At 37.4% G+C, this 21,536-nt stretch overlaps 2 protein-coding genes and 1 pseudogene across 3 annotated transcripts; 1 reads left to right on the top strand and 2 right to left on the bottom strand.

Annotated features, from left to right (window-relative positions):
- Window positions 1-274: 274 nt before the first annotated feature.
- Window positions 275-8,529, top strand: LOC147505159 (Nucleotidyltransferase family protein). The gene is made up of 13 exons (XM_086557745.1): window positions 275-726; window positions 795-907; window positions 1,014-1,070; window positions 1,315-1,410; window positions 1,490-1,560; window positions 2,654-2,696; window positions 3,340-3,420; window positions 3,522-3,581; window positions 4,291-4,359; window positions 6,643-6,740; window positions 6,837-6,885; window positions 6,995-7,039; window positions 7,907-8,529. The coding sequence occupies exons 1-13, from the start codon at window positions 393-395 to the stop codon at window positions 8,393-8,395; spliced, it is 1,605 nt and encodes a 534-aa protein (XP_086413871.1). The 5' UTR covers window positions 275-392; the 3' UTR covers window positions 8,396-8,529.
- Window positions 8,530-9,713: 1,184 nt separating this feature from the next.
- On the bottom strand, window positions 9,714-12,867 carry LOC147505158 (uncharacterized). Its single transcript, XM_086605481.1, is given in 6 exon segments — window positions 9,714-9,851; window positions 10,097-10,145; window positions 10,256-11,193; window positions 11,195-12,047; window positions 12,152-12,318; window positions 12,486-12,867. Coding segments are annotated over 4 exon segments (2,328 nt in total). The 3' UTR covers window positions 9,714-9,851; window positions 10,097-10,145; window positions 10,256-10,267.
- Window positions 12,868-13,673: 806 nt separating this feature from the next.
- On the bottom strand, window positions 13,674-20,271 carry LOC147505157 (pentatricopeptide repeat-containing protein At2g33760 pseudogene; annotated as a pseudogene). The gene is made up of 3 exons (XR_015193241.1): window positions 20,162-20,271; window positions 14,092-19,994; window positions 13,674-13,998 (listed from the first exon to the last, which is right to left on the bottom strand). The product of XR_015193241.1 is annotated as a pentatricopeptide repeat-containing protein At2g33760 pseudogene (transcript).
- Between the last annotated feature and the right edge of the window lie 1,265 nt (window positions 20,272-21,536).

The following is a 21,536-nucleotide window of genomic DNA, read 5'->3' as shown; positions in this document are numbered from 1 at the left end:
ATTTTTCATGGGCCGCTAAATAGGTTGACAATTTTTTGTTATATAAGACAAATTATTGAAAGTATTATTGGGTGTAAAGTGATAAATTCCAAAGGACAATGTTATTTTAATATAAAATATTTAACAAATAGTTGGACAATTTGCGATTCATTTTGAAAATGTGAAACCTCAAAACGGGTCGGCCCTTCCCTAAACTCTATGAGGACTTTTAGTTGTGAAAAAAGGGGCGGGTTAGGGTCGTTAGGGCCAAAATCCCATTGGTATGCATCAATATAGGTGTGACACTAACAATGGCCTTTTAAGAGAAAAACCCGTAACCCGGTCGAGATCCGAATAACAAGTCTTCTTAAAGACTTAAACCCATAAACCTGAAGAAAAACAAAATCCATCCAATGGAAGTCCAACAAGACTTCGTTTACGAAACCCTAGCCCCACTCTCAACCGATTCACCCCAACTCACTGAGTCACCCGAGCCGTACTCAGTTTTCAGAAACCAAGTCTCATCCTCATCTTCTTCTCTTTCAACTATTACAACAACAACAACAACACCTACTACTGATTACTTCTCCCTTGATGTCAGCAATGACGATATTGACCTCAAAGTAGCAAAACAAGAACCTACTCCTATTGAGAATCGTGAGTTTGAGTCGAATAAACGGGTTTTGGAGAGTGGGTGGTTTAGCGCTAATGGGAAATTTAAAAGCCCTATGCTTCAGCTTCATAAAGGTTGTTTTTTTTGGACTCATTTATTTATTGGTTTTTGTTTTGTTTTAGGGGTTAATTTCGTTTTGTAGAGATTCTTGATTTTTGCGAGTTTTTGTCCCCGACGTTGGAAGAACAAGCCGCGAGGAATGCGGCTGTGGAGGGTGTGTTTGGTGTGATTAAACATATTTGGCCTAATTGCAATGTATGTATCTTTCATTACCTTTATATTTGATAGTTTGGTTAATTGGTTATTATTGGTTGGAATTGAGTTTTGAGTAGTAGTGGCTTATGATGGTTTTTGTATCTAGGTTGAAGTATTTGGATCGTTTAAAACGGGTCTTTATCTTCCTACTAGCGACATTGATGTAAGTATAAAACAACCCCATTTTGTCTGTCATTTCTGTTACATGCATAAATCCCGGGCGTGCATTCCAATAATTCAGAAGCTATAAATTTGTCCATAGTTAATCACTCCACCAGCTGCTACTCTTTCACCGTTTTAGATAGCAGTCCATAGTTTAAAACATTTGGTTTGGTTTGATTGGCTTTTGATATTTAAGCGTGGACACTATGTATTGTCTTCTGATGGCATCATGGGAACTGTTGCAGGTTGTCATTTTGGATTCAAACGTTAAAACGCCACAAATTGGATTGGTAGCTCTATCTAGGGCATTAACCCAGAGAGGAATTGCTAAAAAGATGCAGGTCAGGCAATGCTTATTCTGATTAAATTGTCCAATTCATGTACACATTCTGATGCAGTGATACGATGTCTATTTCTCAGGTGATTGCAAAGGCTCGTGTGCCAATTATAAAGTTCATCGAGAAGAGAAGTGGAGTTGCATTTGATATTAGGTGCATATATTCTCTCTAACTAGTAGTCAATTCTTGATTTATTATATTGTTATTCTTTATTCTGATTAAAGAAATATATTATGTTGATTTGTAGTTGCAAAAGTTGCTCTCTACTGGTGGTATCTTTATATGCATTATCAGCCACCTACTCACTTTGTTACTTCCCCAAGTCTCCCCATTTTCATGAAGGGACACTATCTCAAATGGCTCACTTCTTTCTAGGGAATTAGAAGCATATTTAACTCATAATATCCGTATTCTTCCCTCTTTGGACAAGTAATTAATGACACAAATCATGCTGAGTTAGTACTAAAGAAAATTCAACTCCCCTTACGGCCCATTCTAATTGGTATAGCGTCCTGATTTCCACTGTGTCTGTTTTTATGGCACAAGATGTATACTGATGATTCACAAGATCCTGTTTTACAATTTAGTTTAATAAGGTAGGTCTTAGGTTCGTTTGTCAACGATACTTGAACATACATTAAGCAGTTTTGCTTGATGAAGTATGAAGTTTCAGGAATTGTTCTTGGTATTGTATATGTTGTGATACACTTGATTCTGTTGAAATACACTTGGTGCCTGTACTAAATGTTTGAGCTTTTAGAGCAACTAGTTCTCAATATGGTAACTGAGTGTTTCGTTCCTAAAAGGTCCTGGATTTAAGTTTGCTCAACAGCATGAAAAGAAGAACAAAAAAATAAGTTTTTCTGGCAATACCGCTAAGGGGAGCGTTGTCAGATGTTTGCACACCCCAGAGTATGTTGATAGGTGTGTGCCTAACGAGTCTGTGACCTGCAACATTGCTTATGGGGAGTGTCGCGACCCATGATCTGGTTGATATACACTCATGGTGCCTCTTTCTATAAGTCCGAGCTTTTAGAGAAATTGGTTCATTCTTTATAGACATGAAGAGTTATTATTTTCTTGGAGTGAATTAGTATTCTTACTGCGAACCCTAACCCTATGATGTCTTCTGCTAATTATTGTTACTTTACATCGTTTAGCAAAGGATTAAAGGTTTCCTTTTCTAGCTTTAAAATTTAGTGTGATTTTCAGTTCTTCACTAATGATGTAATCTTATTTGTTGCAGTTTTGATGTGCAAAATGGACCGAAAGCGGCAGTGTTCATTAAGGTACAAATGAGATTTTTCTTGGTCTTTGATGATTGTATGATATCAAATTACCCTTAGGGCTATTAAAATTTAGGGATTGTTTGTGCTTAAGCATTACTCAAATGTATAATCTTGAGTTTCGCGACTTAAATATTTTCATGCGGACGGTTCAGAATTGCAATCATCATGGTAGAGGAATACCCTGTAGTGCAAACTCTTTGCTGTCTGCATGTATCCATAGTGCCATTTGTTGTTTTAGGCATTGATCCCACTCAGTGTTGTCAAAGTCGCAAGACTCATGATTATAGTGTAGACAGAGATTGTATCAATATGTTTGCGGCGCTAAGTTTGCTTAAAATTTTCCTGGACAGTGGTTTTATATATAAATTATCCAAGCTTATGACATGCCTAACTTTGAATTCTCAAAATCTAAGCCTGACAAGTTTATGGAAAACCTTTCTGGTCTTCCATGTCAAAACTCTTTTATGGAGTTCTGCAGCATGTCAAATAGTTTTCTTTTGACAGTATGTGTGCACCTTCAGTTTACTATATGAATTTTGCCCTGGCTGCATTGCCCACAATGTAATATGATATCCAGAGATTAATATTTAAGTTGGCATTAGCATTAGCATATATTGTGGGTTTCTTATCAGTTTGTACTCAGGATGCGATCAGTAGGATACCTGCGCTGCGACCGTTGTGTTTGATACTGAAGGTATTTCTGCAGCAGAGAGAACTGAATGAGGTGTGGCTTCTTACGTGATACGAATCTTTTGTGTTCTTTTCCTTGCACTGTGACATTCTTATTGAATACATGTATGTTGTATAAATTCGTTTGATTTACAGGTGTATTCTGGTGGAATTGGTTCCTATGCGCTCCTTACCATGCTAATAGCACAGCTGCAGGTAATATTAATTTAAGTTTAATCTGTTTGTATTAAAAATTAGGTTATGATTGAACGCCTGACGTACTACTTGATGGATGAATATGATGTGGTCATGATGTTGTCATTGTTTATTAATGCTGGTGAACAAAAGACTTAAGGGGCCTTGAAAATGTTCATAATCACTGATAAAAGAGTGCATGCTTTGCTGACAGTGTTTGTGCGGAGTTTCTGCTGATTAACTATACAAATTTACTAGAAAGGAAGTCATCTTTGAGCAATTCCTATTTCCATTGTCTTTTGTCCATCATATATAAATGGCCTATACTGCATACTAGTTTGCTTCAATGTGCAAATTATACCATTTGTCCCACTAAGCCAAAAGACAGGGCTCTACATATGATATGTGGAAAGATGGTTAACATAACAAATGGAGGTTTTCTATGCGTGCATTGTGAATTCTTTTTTGTCCAGAAAGCCTTAAAAGATACTAGTATTTGATCTACATCAAGTGTTCTCAATCCTTTCTGGGTAGTTACTAAGACATCTTGCTATGAACTTTGAAATTATTTGGCATACATAAAGTTATAACGATCTTCATCAAAACGAGTGAAGATTTAGATATGTAAATTAGAATCTACGCCTTAGTGCTACGCTAATGTTGATTATGTGAACTTGGGATACATTCGCTTTCTGCTATTTTTTTTGTGACAAGTTTCCTTGGTTATTAGATGCATTGGAAAGGACAATATTATCAGAGCAGTAAAGCTTCTCCAGAACAAAATTTGGGAATACTTTTGGTATGTTGTCTCCTTAGCTGCTATACTTTGTATTGTAAATTTCGGTGATTTTCACCTTTTCTTCTTGCCAACCTTGTATGATACATTGATTTTCTTTTTCTAACAATCTTATTTTACCCACAAAAGAAACAGTAAAACTCTGCAGTCTTTTCCATTTTGAAATTCATGAAGTGTTTTTTTTTTTTTTTTTTTTCTACTTTGATTTATAAATGTGCTGTCTATTCTGATACTGCACAAAATCATTGTCCGGCACCAGTAGATAATTTTTTAGTAGACAATTCTTATGAGGTATGACTATCCTTGCAATTCACATTTTGTAAAATTTGTGATCAACATATTTGTTATTTACTAAGTTACATTGACATGGATACGTGTGTCTGTGTTTTACACGGCAAAATATCAAAAATGATGTATATAACATACAATGTGTCCGACACAGACACGTAGATACGTATCTGATGTGGATTATTTTTAAAGCGTTGGTGTGTATATGATAAGATTGTAATGTTGGCCTTCTGCTACTGCTAATGCTGCTTAAAACATGTGAAATGTTATTGCGGCTGCAATATTTCTGGGGGGAAGATATATAGCTGGCGTGGGTTCAACATCTTATTAAAATGAGAATGGATACTGTATTATGAGAATCCTGCACCATTGTAGTGCAATTAGATGGGGATTACGTGGATTATTTTTAAGCATTGGTGCGTGTATGATAAGATTGTAATGTTGGCCTTCTGCTACTGCTAATGCTGCTTAAAACATGTGAAATGTTAGGCGGCTGCAATATTTCTGGGGGGAAGATATATGGCTGGCGTGGGTTCAACATCTTATTAAAATGAGAATGGATACTGTATTATGAGAATCCTGCACCATTGTAGTGCAATTAGATGGGGATTTTAAATTACTAGTACTGTTTTGATTTTATTGTTAATGTCAATCCGGCATGTGCATAATTGTGACTGCAAATATCATTTATCACATTTCATCAGAGGACTTCTAATCTAACTTTGCTTGGAAGTGTGATATGGAAGCCCTTATTTCATACTTGATTGCTGGCTGCTGGGGTATATCGCTTGAGAGGAATGTAAGGGTTTTTAAGGACAGATTATGCACTGATTAGCCAGTGTGTTATACACTCAAAAGTATTATCTGGGAAGACTGGGATTGGGTCTTTATTCTCCCTATCATGAGAGAGATTTGCTTTGATGTAGTTATGGTGGATTGGGATAATTTTGTAAGTTTAGATCCTTGATTTTCTGGAAAGGGTTGGATTGTAGTGTGACTCTCTTTCACACTACACCCATTTTCATTTTTATTAGATCTGCTTGTTTGTGACTGTTCACCTTGTAGAGTTCTGAGAAAATGTAGGAAGTTGCTGAGGAGCAGACAAGCAATGACGCTTTCAAGCATGGTTTCATAACTTCTTTGTTGCAGTCATTTTTTATTTTTATTATTTTTTTCCCTTCTCCACTGTCCAACCTTTTCGAAGCATTTCTTTAGTCTACTTCATGGAAATGTATTCATAGGGTGAAACCTTAACTATCACAACATCATCTCTTTTGAATTTCATTGTAAGATTAAGAGGGCCCCAAAAATGTGATTGGTAACAACATTAGATGTTGGATCTCTGCTTTGGTGATTTGATTTTGATAAGGTGAGCAGAGTCTATGGTATATTAATATATGTTTTTCTGGTCCAAGAAAGGATCAATTTGGCTACCACTTACCAGTTTCTTGTTCAATTTCCGGTGCTCTCTCTTAGTATCTCGATCTTTCATTGCGTAAAGTCACTTTGATTTGAGGTCAACTTAGGGGCTGCTGGAGATTTTGGACTGGGATGGTCATCATTGCGTCTGTATATATTAAAGAGTATATGAATTCATGTTCTAGTGTTTTCACTCTTGCTTTCTTCCTGCTATAGTGCTCTCTTTCCAGTTATAGCATATTGATCTCACTTGGGCTGCTGTAGAATCTTTAAAAGTTGTCAGTCAGTCCCACTAGGCTCAGCTGGTCTCCAAATTGAAGATGGAACTCGTACAAAACCACCGCTCCTTGTGTGATTCTTGTCTCCACTGCCTCTGTAACTTTAAAAAACAATGAGACTGGTCAAAGGGAGAAGTGATGATGTGTTTGCATACGAGTTTGTTTTCTAGGTTGATTGGTTGTGTAGGAAGTTTTTGTATCAGAACTTATATATATGTTGCCATTATCAATATTTTTAATAACAATGCTTTCTTGTTGTGTCCATTAGGATTCTTACGTGTGTGTTGCGTTTGGTGAATAGGTGAACTTTTTTGACTTTTATGGACGAAAGTTGAACATTTACGATGTTGGAGTATCTTGCAAAGATGCAGGCACTTTTTTCTTAAAAAATAGGAAGGGGTAAGACTTATTGTCCAGAAATCATTTATAAAGATTCTCAGAGCCTTGTTTCTGAATGATGACTTCATTTTATATATATGATATCTGCTTCTTCAGGTTCTTGAATGAAGATCGACCATATCTTTTGTCGATTGAGGATCCACAGGTGATGGTGCTCAAGTTTGATAAGTTGGTCTATCACGATTCTCTGAGTAGCTAGTAATTATGTTCTCAGCTTATTGAGAGTGGTTTTTCTTTTGTTGGACGAAAAATAGGCACCGGAAAACGACATTGGAAGGAGCTCCTTCAATTTTTCCCAGGTGTGTACTTGTAGGTTTTGATTAGTTCTTTTAAGTTTCATTTATAGATGTAGCAGATGTTAACTTTTCTTTCACGAAACTACTCTTTGCACAAATTATTTTTCGTGACGGAAGTTCTATATAATGTTGATTGAACTTAGACCAGCTAATCAGATACTCTTTTAATTGGAACCTTTATATGTTTTTCCAAGTTTTGGTTATATACTCCTGTCTAAATGAACCGTACTCAAGAATAGATTGTGTTTTAGTCTAGAAAAAAGTGTTATAATACATGGTGTGTTTTATTCTAATAAAAAGTGGAATGAAATATAATCAAGAACGCAAAAAACTGTACGAAGAGATATTTGATGATACTAAGGAAACAGAAAAGAGATACAATAGAACAGCAGCTGAAGTACAAGATCTATGATTCTATGGCAAAATATATCAAAGTGCATGTAGTTTTGCGGAGCTAATCTCTGTAGATTTGAAATTGTCTTTTGAACTTGATTCAGTCAACATCCTTGTTTATTTTTTCAGTCAGGTTGTGAGATGTGGTTCAATGAAGTAATTTATTTGGGGTATTGGTATAATAGAAGTTATCAATGGATCTTTAAATAATTTAGATCTTTAAATTTCAGTATCTACAAAATCAGACTAAGAGCATGTGTGTTTTTTTCATGGACCAGCCCGTCTTAATAAATTCTGACGTTTTAGTTGCTTTCTTTCTTATGGTACTCAACTTTCCAAGTGAGATTTCCATGAAAGATTATTGTTGTATGTGTGTGTGTGTGTGTGTGTGTGTGCATGCAGAAAGCAGAAATAACATAGCAAGGATCTGAGTCACTACTTTATTATCTGAGAATCTGTTTTGTTGTGTAACCATAGATAAGGTCAGCTTTTGGGATGGCTTTCTCTACGTTGACAAATGAGAAGACCATCCTGAGTTTGGGCTGCAGCAGGAGCATTCTTGGGACCATTATAAGACCTGACTCTATACTATTAGAGCGGAAAGGAGGGGCCAATGGAGAGGTGACTTTTGACAGTTTGCTTCCAGGAGCTGGTGAACCACTATTAGCACAAGAGCAGAGTGAGCAGGAAATGATGTTTAATTGGCAGTTTGATGAAGAGGAACCCTTGCCACGGCAAAATGGGAACCTTGGAGTGGACAGCTTGAATTCATCTGGGAAGAGGAAGAAGGTCTTGAGAGAGAAAAGGGTATCCTTGTCAAATGGCAGAGAAGTTGTGCAAAGAAACTACCATGCAAACAAGTTGAGGAAGCGCTGGAAAAGTCAAAAAAATGCTGACGACGGAAATGGTGGTGGGAATAGTTCCGGTCATTATGTTAGTGGATCACCCTGGGGCCGTAGCCATTAGAAGCAGCATTCTTGCCTCTTTCACAGTAGCTGTGCTTGTTTGTAAAGCAAATTCGAAATGTCTCCCCTGTAGAGCTTTGCTCTGTTAACAATTGCAATGAAATGGTTCCTCGGAATTCCGGGAGCTTGGTTGCTTTTTTCTTTCTTCGATAAAGTGGTTGCATTTAATTTACATGTACGGTTATTATACATAAAGAAAGGTTGGCCTGAGTACCTCATCTCTCAGGCCAACTAGAAGGCCAAGGATTCTCTGTTCATATCTCAAGGTAGATCAATCTGGAATCTGGAATCTGTATCAAATAAAAATAAAAAAATTTAATTAACTAATAATAATATTAAATTAATAGTTATGATAAACGATTTTTGCAAATAATTAAATTCAGATGCTGCGCTTAAGTTTATGAGGTAGATGGAAAAGGAAAAAGTTATTAGACTCGATGTACATATGATCATTGATACTCTTTGGAAGGAAAACCGGGTGAATGATGCTGTCAATCTCTTTCGGGAAATGATTTGCAAAGGAGGTGTAGTATCTTTCAACTCTTTAATGGAGCCAGAGTTTATAGGAGAGTTGTTCAGACTTTCAGCCCCATACACATAGCAACTGCACACGGATACTCGAGATTTTGAAAGTCAATAGTGATTACTGTCGTATTACAAATAGAGATGGAATGACTCCAATCCACTGTGCTGCTATTAAAGTTAGAGTAAATGACATTAAGGACGTGCTTTAAAATTGTGGTGATTTTATTGAAGATAGGACCGCTTGCGGAGAAACTGCTCTTAACCTTGCTTTTTACGACAAACCAGTTTGAAGCTTCCGAAGTTCTGATAAAAGCAGCTCAACAAAGAATGACGTTGTAAATATGAAAGATGAAAGAGGAAACATAGTTTTACACCTAGCAACCTACATGCCATGCCACCTTCTCGAAGTTAGGTTCTGAATTTTGTGAGCCTGCCAGGCACATCAATTGGGAAGTGATATGCAATAACAGATGAACTTTGTGTCCTTAGGAATCAGAGAGAGGGACAGTAAGTGTCAGATTTGGGTAGGCATTGACGAAGTGGTGTCAATAGTGACAGTGGTAAATGAAGGACAGCATCCAATGCACTTGAGTAGAGATTATCGCTGTTTAGGTTATTATTAGGTTTTCTATAGTGAGATCAAATTTATTAGTGTTCTCTCTCTCTCTCTCTCTCTCTTCTTACTAAAAATGTGTTGATAATCAATTTTACATTCTGCTGAGCAAGGTTCCCAAACAAGAAGAGAATAAAAAGATCAGCTGTTACAAACATGAAAGTAAAGCAGAACATAAAACTTACAAATAAACTGTTGAATACTTATATTTACAGGCGTAGGATACATTGTGATAGTCGACAATCACACACATGAATCTATAAATAAATCCCAAACTGTTCCTTTTACATATATTATTCAACCCGCACACTGCAATCTCCTGTAAGGAAAATAAATATATATTAGTCTTGCAATGAAGAATAATCATTAAATTTCTCTCAAGGATAATTGCAATCATTCAATTATATAGTTGATTGACATGATGACATGTTACTGAAAAATTTGTTATTTAAGCAGCAGGCCTAATTGATACTGGATTTTTCTTCCAATTTAATAACTTCATCAAAGTTATTAATTAAGTAATTAAAAAGAAATGCATAAAAGGAAATGCTGCTCGTAAAATACCACAATAAGCACACGGTAACAAACTCTTTTCCAGCAAGAAGCCATCAAACTGAATCATATAAACACAAAAAAAATGTCAGCACAAAATGCAAACAACTAGAAAAATGGCTTAGTAAAGTAAAACATGTAAAAACAAATGAAGCTAAAAATTGAGATTACCTCGTATATGAATTATGACTGTTTAGGAAGTCTAAATGGCTTCCAACTATTGAAACTTATATGCCGCTTTACATTCTCGTCTTCCCATTCCAACTGCTCCCACCATTTGGATTCACCAGTGACCTCTAATGAGGAAGCGATCTTGTTACAGTTAATAAAGCCTGTGTTACTGTGGAGCGGAAGCTTACGAAGCTCGGGACATCCTTTTACATGAGCCATTTTTAAGGATGCCAACTGCAGATTGTGAGCGATGTTCTTTAAGGTCGGAAGCTCTAGGAGGCATAATGTGTGCAAACGCCCGAGTGACCCTTCTGCATTCACCTTAGCCGCAAAGATTTCTTCTAATCTGGCACAAAATTTAATTTCAAGCACTTCCAGGCTTTCCAAGCGGACAGCCGATGAGAAAATAGTAACAACTTGTGGACAATACTCCAGCTGCAAATGCTTGAGGCTGCCAAAGCTTCCTTCTTTCAGAATTCCACTACCAATACAGATGTTGGTCAATTTCATGAGTTTAGAGATTCTTAACTTCTCCAAGCGCCTTAATACAGGTTGGCATTGAGCCAAGTCGTGAGCTCCTATATCAAAGACGAGTTTCATTGCTTGGGATCCTTCAATCCAACATTCTCTGAGTTCTCCCATATTTCCAATACCCAAATCTGATAATTGCACTATTATCTTTTCGTCGCGCAATGATAAGAATTGTGCCTGACTAAGAACAGCAGAGATATCTTTTGGAAACTTGTCTACTCTTTCGATTCCCAACCACCTCTCATAAGAAGGCATAGAAGGTCTTATCATAGACTCGATGTCCTTGTAGCGATCATGCGAGCGTTGGGAAGGGAGTGCTTTCTTCTTACCTCGTTCCATGCAAGGACATACATAAACAAAAAAACGACCTTTTATCCAAGAATGGGATTGTGATAGAGTTCTAAAGATATCCGACAGAAATAAAAACTCCACGCTCATTTCCGTTTCCCCGCCATTCAGCTAATGGGGTACGCATATGCGACATGCTGCCATCACCACACTGATCCCAATTCACCTCCTGAGGTAGCCTATTGATTCTTTCCCAATTAACCTTGCAAAGATGTTTCACTCCTAGTAGGTCCAAGCGCGACAATCCTTTAAATTTCGAATGACCCTCTAAGGGAAACTTCTGAATTGGTGTACCAGAAAGGTCAAGCACATCAAGATCCTCGTTTGAGTCCAAAACTAAGGTCTCCAATCTTGAATGGTTTCTAAGTGAGATGAAGTTAACTGGGGTACCAGCCAAGTTAAGAGCCCTAAGATTTGGTAATCTGTCCCGAAATGAAGATACGTCTTGTAGGGACTTACATCCAGAGAGGTCGAGCTCCTCAAGTGATGAAGGGAGATGTTCCAAACTTGGACTGACACTCTTTAAGCTAGAACACCCCTTAAGGTTAAGTTTCTCGAGACTGACAAGCTTTACCATACACATGAAAAATTGGTCAGGAATTTCTTTTATCGCAGTTCTGGAGAGATCTAAAAGTTTGAGTTTTCCTAAGGGTTGAACAGAAGAAGGGAAAGCACTTAACTTTTGACATTCTGAAAGCAAAAGGTGTTCAAGGTTGAGTAGGCAAGATATGGATTGTGGCAGTGAGAATAGGGAAAGACAGTTGGAAAGATCAAGGAGTCGAAGGCTTTGCAGACCTTGAAAGAAATTCTCAGGAAATTCTCGTAAAAGTGTATGTGAGAGATCTAACACCTCATGCTTCGTAAGAGCTGTAAGGTAGGCCGGATACTGGGATTCTGTGACAATTTCTACAACCTTTTAAGTCGAGCATTTTCAACTTGTTACCCAAAAAAACTATTGAGGAAGGCAAAGAGGAGTCGAATATTGTTCATGTTTTCGAAAAAGTTATCAGGAAGTACATTGTCCAATATGAAGAATTGTTGAGAGTTTGTTGCAGGTTGGAGCAAAAAGAATGGGTATTCGAGAGAAGAAAGAAATTGTTCAGATATACGATTTCCTCTTACTTGAATTATGTGACGATCACGAAGCTCATCCAATAGGACCTTCCCCAACTCGAAAACTGCATCTAGATCCATAGCGGACATGCATCTTCAACTTCTTCGATACCATATGTAAATAGAGAGAGATAGCAGATGCAATCTAAAACAATAGCTGGAGTTATACGTGAACAATATCGAGAGACTCTGAACCGAATAGTTGGCACTCTTCCCAGATCGTTGAGTTGCCACTCACCATCGTGTACCAGCAAGAAATTTCGCTTCTTTAAAGATTCATGAATTTTGAGTGACACAACTTCATCTACTACACTCTGTTTGTCATCTTCATCGTTTCTTGGATACTGAATTTTCAATCTGTCTGCTACTTGCATTTGAAATTTCTGCATACTTAATTTTTCCTTTCGCGCCATCACCCATATAAGAACGTCCAAGACCTTGGTTTCCGTCAACGTTTTTTTTGCCACGTACTTCAGTATCCGTTCTGTTCCAACGCCGTTCCATCCTGAAAAAGTAATTGCAATACAAGTATCCATCTTCTCGACCACTCCATCAACGGCTTTATTTATCACGGGTGGACATGGATCGGAGAGTCCCCTGAAAACTTCCTGCATGTCCATTGCAATATCTTGATTTTTTTTGTTTTGTTTTTTGGCTAGGTAAAGTGTAAATTGTATTAAGAAAAAGAAATTTAGAAACCTCGATCTCACAAACTACAATCTCAAATGCAAAAAGATTGAGCACAAGCAAGTTTGGTCTGTGAAATTTTCTTTACTTGGACTGGGATTTTAAGAAGGAAGAGAGGCATCTTTTTATTCATTGCTGCATTATGAAGACAAATTTATAAAAGTCACAAGACAAAGTGATTCTTTAGTCACCTTATCAAACTCATCCAACATAAATAAAATATGCAAGGTTCTTATGAGAAGCAAGGATGGTTATCAGAATATGCAAGGAGCCAAGGAACCTACCCAAATGGTACCTCCTCTCAAATCCCAACTTATCCAAGTGTGTTAAACTTAGGAGTGGAGTTCATGTTACGAACGTAGGAGACTGGACAAACACTAGGTAAAAAAAAACAGAGTAGTGAAACCAACAAGTGCACCATTGTGGCTATCAAGTGTTAAGCATGAAACCGCTGACAGCCACAACAGGTTGTTTCGCATCCCAGACAAACAGACATGATGCAATCCTATACATAAGTCGATTATACATTTATGATCTAGAAGTAATGAAAGATGGCATTGTAAATTTGTAACATGAACCTTCACAAATATGATTAATCGTGTTTCTTCCAGCCTCCGGTCTGTGCATTGGATCTAAGTTCGAATTTGGAAAACATCTATGATCGAAAAGTCTTACAAGAAGAAATAGAAAAGACAATTTGATTTAAGAACGTGAATCAACTTCTTAAAGCGATCCATTACCTGAGTAAAACAAGACTTTTTATCAGTTAAATGAAGTACAAATTACAAAACTCCTCTCAAATGTTTACACTCTATAGGACTGGCATAACTATTGTTGTTAAGAAATGAATCTCGCGGTAATACTATTCATACAAATTTGCAACATATTATGCATAAGCAAATTCCTCTCAAACTCCAGCTAAGACTCAACACTTCACAATCAGCTGCAAATTCCATCAGCTATTGCCAAAATCTCATCCTCAAAATCAGATATTTCTACTTTGGGTATCATTTCTCTATTGCACTTGATTTTTGTCTCGAGTTTTGCATTCCGCTTGATATAACCTACAAAGATGCGAAATTAACCATATTAGTAGGCTAAATTAACTAGAACGGGACCAACAGATGCATAAGCCCGAGAATAACTACATGACTTACAGATATTCTGCATCTTCTCTTATAGGAATTAACCTGTTTTTTTTCCGTTAGCTATATAGGAGCACCAAAGCCCAGCTACAAAATAATATTAGATAACGACCGCTGAATACCTAACAACACTCAGTTATATGTTACAAGCCATTCAATCTGTGTAAAATCCTCAACATGTAGGTAATTAGATGGCCTGAAGTGTCTAATTGATTGAACAGCTAGCTTCGGATATCTTAGAAAGGTGCACTCTTAATTTGCAGAGTTTACAAGTCCGAAATCAAGTGGAGAAGTATGACACAATATTGGGCCAACTTTGTACGCATCCACTAGATTTAGGCACGAGCCACCTTATTCAAGCTTGGGCTCCAAAGAATGCCTGCAACTTGAGGCAGAGTTGATGTTCATTGCCAACAGTCTGTAGTAGTTCAAGCTGCCATTAAATGGACTCAACCAAGACTCCATGACAACATGCTATGAAGAGCATTTCCTTGGGCTGTTTTCACATCTTACACTCACTTTTCCGAACATGGAATTGGCCAATTGCTTACTTAACCACATTCATTAGCCATCCCATTTTGAAGCTGCCTAATAGATGTTGGTATTTTGGCCAATGGCACAGGCCTTCCTTATGCATGTGCTGCCATTGTTCTGTAAATCACTGCAACCATCAAATATCAACATACCGGATCATAGGCGACCTCTTCACAATCGCCCCACTATTTCCCCCACTCTTGTTCTCTCCAACATGAACCAGTGCCCCGACATGATCACCCATGGTGTCGATGCCCAAGGACAGCCTGTTGACCCTTGCAAGATCCACGAACACTTTGAGGATCAGTTTTCTTCAGCATTCTTGACCCCTAACCGTAGAAAGAATGCTCTCTGGTTACACATCATTGTTCCATACTGAACCACGCAAAAGGTTCCTACAGCACAACATAAAAAAATTATTGTCTTTTACTTTGGGGTCAGCCATTTAGTTTCTATCATTGTCTTCTAAAAAACTCCCTGTTCATGCATAATCATTGATGTATCAAATCTGTGTGACTATCCCATACAGCTCCAAGTTTCATATTCAACCAAAAAAAAGTGATATTAAATAAATTATTTGATTTAAATGTAAGAAAACAAATCTCAAAGAATATTTCATTAAGTAACTATGAGGAAGAGATGGACCTTACTTTTCTAAAGGAACCAAGGATCAATAGTATATTTCTACTCTCAACCAGCGCGAATACTCTTCAACCTACGAGCTCAACTGAACGCCCATAAGACAGTAACAAGTACCAAGATGTGTGATTACTGATTAGTAAGTCAGCAGTGACAAAATATGTAAGGAAAAAATCAATTTCGATCTAAACAGATTGTGCATGAAATCAAGATCATGGTGACTTGACTTCTATCATACATTTCCCAATCTATATGTAAGAGCATCCTACCAGGATTACAACCAGGCCTTATTGCTTAGGGTAGTAATACAACACTACAACCTCAGAAGAATTACTTTCTTTCTTATGATTTCCCATTTACACGAAGACACACCTAACACCATTAGGCTGCTAAACTTCAACAATTTTTGAAAAAAGATTCTGCATTACAAGTTTGCAAGTTCACATCAATGCACTGTTTCAGTTAATGTCGTATTCTGAACTGCACAAATTTTAATCTATCAAATTCAAATGATCAAGTTATGCAGAATTTTACCTATAACATTATTTCCAACAGAAATATTGAGCATTAGTGTTAAAGTTTTCTTGAATGAGAAAGCAAGCATCATTCCAAACACTCACCAAGATCATCAACCAACCAACTTATAAACTTATCTAAGTCATACCAGACACTACCTAATAAAAAAATACAAGTGTTCAAACTTCAAAGCAAGCAACATGCATAACAGAAAAACTAAGGACCATAAAAGAAAATACCATTGATCCATGAAGTAAACAGAAAAGAAACACAAACACTGATCAGATCAAAACAGTCATTACAGTTAAAAAACAACAAGAGTCCACTTTAAAACTCATCAAAACAAGACAGCCCAAACACATAAACTTAACAATTCAAGTAATAAAAAAATAATTCAAGATCATAAAAAAAATTACCTGAACCCCAACCCAGTCCTCATTCAGAAAGAATTTATCCTTTCCTTTAAACGACATAGTAGTAGGACCATCTGTCAATATTCCACATTGCAATAATTTGTCCAGTAAAGGCTCCCTCAAGTTTGTCGAGACAAGTCCAGTGACTGCCATATTCTTTACAAGCCCACACTTATCAAACTACCTAAAGAAAAGTGCACCAAGACTCATGGCTAAAGTCACATATTATCGCTAAGTGATATGCTGACTCCTCATGATTTCAGAGATCATGAATAGTCATGTCCCTAACATAATATTATCTCTTTATAGACCATTTTCAAGAAGGCGGAACAGAGTAAATTTTCTTTTTCCAAACCAGTTATGCGAATAAACCAGCTGATATGCTGAGCCAGAACTAAACTGCTGAAGCCAGTAAAGGTGCTCTCCCAAGCACTTAGTTTCTTTGTGAAATTTGTGTTTTAAATTATAGAGGTACTCATTTCTAATGGAGCATACTATTGAACAAAACTAATAGAACAAAAAGAAAGAGCCGATTTTAAAGTAGAGTTGAGTAAAAGGGCCAAGCAAAGGAAACTCCGTTGAGAAGTAACAGATGGTATGTATCCTGATATAACATCAAAACATGCTTTACTAAAACCTTCTCGTGATCTTCTCACCAACGCCACCATCCTTTGGACCCCAGAAATATACATTGGTGAAGCTGTAAGGCAACCAGACTTACATGACGTGCACACATAAGCCATTTTTAACAAACTTAAGTACATATTAGGATGCGGCACAGTGATGATTTAATATTAATAGAAATCTATACACCATCATTCAGATATAACAAGATCACTAATGACATAAACAACAATGATTTAACACTAGGATCCGTATTAGTGGCACAGCTTGTTCAATGATTTGACAACGACGACATGCACATATTATTGGTCATTGATGTGTTGACCAGATTCTTGTTAACAATGTTCACAAGCATGCAGTTTTAATATAACAGGGGTTAAAATTAACTGGAACAATATATATTAAGGCTATTATGCAAGCAACCAGACAAGAACTCAAAAATGATATCAAGGTTAGGTATGTAACTCTTGGAAAACGTTGCTTGTCAGTTGTCACAGTGGAGTTGTATCTCTGTGCAGACCCAACTTATAGAAAACGTAGAGTAAAGCAAGGAATTAATGATTATTGACCGAATTGCATGTTTAAAACTACTACACTGGATGAGAAACGAGTCACAGGTCAGCATAAGAAAAAATAATATAGAAGTAGTCAAGAACCTCAAATATCAAGGGTTCAAAGTCAGTGAATGAGGAATTACCTCAAATAGTGTTAGTTCTTTTGCTTGACAGTATACGAGATATGTGGAGGCCCTAGCTAAATGCTTTCATTAAAGAGGTCCTAGTCTGCATCAACTCTAACCCAGGCATGGGAGATAGGAATGCCACTGAGGCCATAACCATCACTCCAAACAGTATATCATAAAATCTAGCAAGGACGCCAGAGTCTCCCACCATACAGTAGCAACGAATGCAAGACGACTGAGAAAAGATCAGTAGATTTTAACTCGGTAAAAGTCAGCAGTACAACACTACAACAATCACCACTATGTTGAACACAATGACAAGTAATTGAACAAGCTGGTAGTAGTTGTGCTACTTTGAATCAAAATTTTCCCGATCAGAATATACCACTTTATAAATCCCAACAACCACAACCACATAAATCCAGTGTAGCAGATAAACAGCAATGCTGGTGCTTCCATGAGCAATCCCAAGGTGGTAGACTCTCCCATACTAAAGAAGAAGCGGAGATCTAGCATGATCGCTGAAAGATTCCTCTAGAAACTGGTTGTTCACAGGTGGCCCTGTTCCTCATACCACCACGTCTCCCAACATTGATCAGCTTTTGTGAATACCCCAGTGCAATACTATATCCAGTTCAAAAATCATCAAAGTCATAACGGTCTTTAACACTCAAAAGCACGAACCAACTTCTTACAAGAAACCAACTAAAGACTGTCATAGCTATCTAAACAAATGTATCCGGCCGCTATGGAGTTCTCAGCTGTGTAATGGGTAAATCACTAATAGTGTCCCCTGCTCAATTTCCATCACAAACTGGCTACCAGCATATATATGATCTTTCATAGAATAGCTCTTGTGCTGCACAACAAAAGCACACCCAGTTGCGCGATACTTGGTCTCTCCAAGAAGATTGAAGAATGATCCATCCAAAGAAATGTTTATGAGTTCTTGTTGAGAATGTGTAAAAAAAACAGACCCAGACAGCGTTGAGGAACCCATGCTCAAGAGAACTTTCCAAAATCACTGCTGATTAAGATTGCACCTTATTGTTGGTTGGAGTCTTCATTGCTTTCTCAATACAAATGCAAAAACATTAAGGACTGCCATCTTTGTGTTGAAACACCAAACTTCTCTCTAGCTAGAGACTGAAGTGGATTTACCAGTAATCCAGGCAGGAACATGATCCTTCTGTGAAATGGTGGAATCGATGCTTATCTCGAACTATTATTTCCCTGCAAGTAACAGTTGAGATGAATTTTATTGTAGAATGACAGTCATCGCACATTCAAAGATTCTTTATGATCCTGATGGTAGAGCCCTGACTGGTCTTCATGAGACCAAATGCTATGGCTAGCTTCTCACTGTGAAATCTAAGTGCAAATTCCCTCTCTTCTTCCTCCAAGTCATGCATCATTGAATCTGTTTCAGGTATGTAACCTGCTTGCTTACACTTCCACATCAAATTTTCTAAATATTTGTAGATCTCTGCCGTATGTGGGTGGGATGTATCCCCCAGGCAAAACATGTGAGACACATTGTCGACCTCTATTACGGTATATCCTACTTGCTTCTTTAAACCTTTTCTTCTCATCAGCTTTCTAATTACCTCAACTCGATCCATTCTGCCAGCCAATGCATACATATCTGAAAGCAACACGTAATGCCCAGGATTATCAGGTTCTATGGTCAGTAGATGTTCAGCCACTTGTACTCCTAATTCATATTTCTTGTGCATCTTGCATGCTCCAAGCATTGCTGTGCATACTGCTGCTGGTGGCTTCCCATGAAATGACTCCTCAATGTACTGAAATGCTTCATTCAGAAATCCAGCGCGACCAAGCATATATCAACCATGCAGACATGGTGCTCTACCCTCGGCACCAGCCCATACATTTGCTTCATGCACGTAAGAACTTCTCTCCCTTTTTCAACCAACCCCGCATGAGCACATGCTGACAATACCGCAATAAAGGTAACATCATTTGGCCGAGGCCCACAAGTTCTCATCTGATGAAAAAGTTCAATGGCTTCCTTACCATAACCAGACATTTGATCAAACACCATTCTAGCCACACCCAAATGACCCGACTTGGCATAAAAAGTAATCAATGCAGCCTGAATATAAAAATCCTGTCCAAGGCCACTACTGAAAACATGAGCATGTATAACTCTACCATACCCCAAAGCAGATACATCAGCACAAGCTTTAATAACAGCGGTAAAAGTAAAATTGGAGTGGTGACGCATTTGTTTATAATAAGAAATGGCATGAAAAGGGGAGTTAAATTTAGTAGAAGCTTTGTTAATAGAGTTGAAGAGGAAAGAATCGGGATTGGGTATTGAGAGAAAGAGTTGGCGTGTGTAGTGAATGGAACTTGTGGTGAGGAGTTTGGTAAGAAGAGTGAGTGATGATTTGAGTGTGGACTTGTTTAAGGGGTTTGATTCTAGAACCTGCTTGTAATAGTGCTTTGTATGTTGGTGGATGAGTTGCTTCCATTGCTGAAACCTGAAAGAAAATAAAATACAATTTAGTTTATGTTCATACTTCATAAGAGCTCTTACGTTCTCTGAAACAAAATTAAATTTAAGAAATTTGAAAACCTTAATTTTTAACAATTTAAGAATGAAAAGTTCGGATCAATATAGTGATGAGGATTTGGGAAGATAAATTACCATTAAACGTAAAACCCTAGCTTTTGGCGATTTATCTTATTTACATTTTTATTGGATGTAATTGACATGTTGTTATTCAATTTTTACTTTTATTTACAACTAATTTGAACAACCAATTTACATGCATAAATTTATTTGCATGTGCTGTTGTATTTGCGTGAAATTAACGAATAAATATCACGACTTTTTTAGGGTTATTACATTAAAAAAGTTGATTAATTTTTGAGAAGTTTTTAATAATTTGTATCGTATTATTGTTTGTTGGTGTAGACGTATCGTCGGAGGAAGTTGAAACCCAAAATTTCTAGAGAATAAAATGAAGAAAACATAGATCCGAGCCTACGATATTGCTATAATAGTAGATAAACAACTCACTGTACAAAGTTGAAGTGTGCTCCAAATGATGATTATTGTCATGCACATAGTGTTTTGAATAATGATGACACGTCAATAAAAGTTATGAATTATGAAATTGATGATGAGCATGAAGAAGAAAGCGATGATGGTGAATAAAGTGATGACAATCAACAACAAAATGACGGCAATAATGATAGTGGACAAAGTGATGAAGAAGAAACTGATGACGAGGTAAAACTAGATTTATATTCTTTGACATACGTACTGGCCGGTCTTTGCATGTGCATTATCAACATGCATACTGGAACTAAATAAGGTGTTTATGCACGTGCATTTTTTTTGTGTTTTTTTCACAGAACTTCACATGCATATTAGTGTATGCATGTGTGTTAGTCTCTGCATCTGCATCATTATACACCTATTTTAATATCTATTTATATCATGTTTTAAACCATTTTAGTATTTCATGCAGGCGTCCGAATAGAATTTTTTTGTTGTACCTAAAAGGAGTGGAAAAAGAAAAAAAGTTGACAACAAAAGACAAGTGAGTGAAAAAGATGCATCGGCGGCAAGAAAGCTTCACAGTTGATTCATCTCCTTTTTGTTGATCAGCTGTGAAGTCTGTGGGGTAACTTACATTGCCCCCATGTTGATTTGGACGTTCTGTCCGCGAAGGGCACATCCCCCCCCCCCACTATCTTTTGTCAGCTGTGAAGCCTATTGGGGGTAGCTCACTTTGCCCCCATGTTGATTTGGACGTTCAGTCCGCGAAGGGCTCATCCCCCCCGCTATCTTTGGTCACCAAATTTGTTGGGGTAGCTCACTTTTCCCCATGTTGATTTGGACTTTCGGTCCATGAAGGGCTCCCCAACTTGTTGTCTTTGGTGGGTTGTGAAGCCTATTAGGGGTAGCTCACTTTGCCCCCATGTTGATTTGGACATTCAATCCGCGAAGGGCTCCCCCCCCCCTTTGGTTAGCTGTGAAACCTGTTGGGGGTAGCTCACTTTGCCCCCATGTT

The sequence above is a fragment of the Coptis chinensis genome, chromosome 4 (genome assembly GCF_015680905.1).
Source record: "Coptis chinensis isolate HL-2020 chromosome 4, ASM1568090v1, whole genome shotgun sequence".
In the NCBI taxonomy this organism is placed as follows: Eukaryota; Viridiplantae; Streptophyta; class Magnoliopsida; order Ranunculales; family Ranunculaceae; genus Coptis; species Coptis chinensis.
This window is presented reverse-complemented; position numbering and strand designations above follow the sequence as displayed.

Excerpts from the sequence above, each read along its gene's own strand:
- LOC147505159 (XM_086557745.1), top strand. The coding sequence starts at position 393 with ATGGAAGTCCAACAAGACTTCGTTTACGAAACCCTAGCCCCACTCTCA. Across the intron at positions 1,071-1,314 it reads TTCCTACTAGCGACATTGAT|GTTGTCATTTTGGATTCAAA; the intron begins GTAAGTATAAAA and ends GAACTGTTGCAG. Across the intron at positions 1,411-1,489 it reads GAATTGCTAAAAAGATGCAG|GTGATTGCAAAGGCTCGTGT; the intron begins GTCAGGCAATGC and ends TCTATTTCTCAG.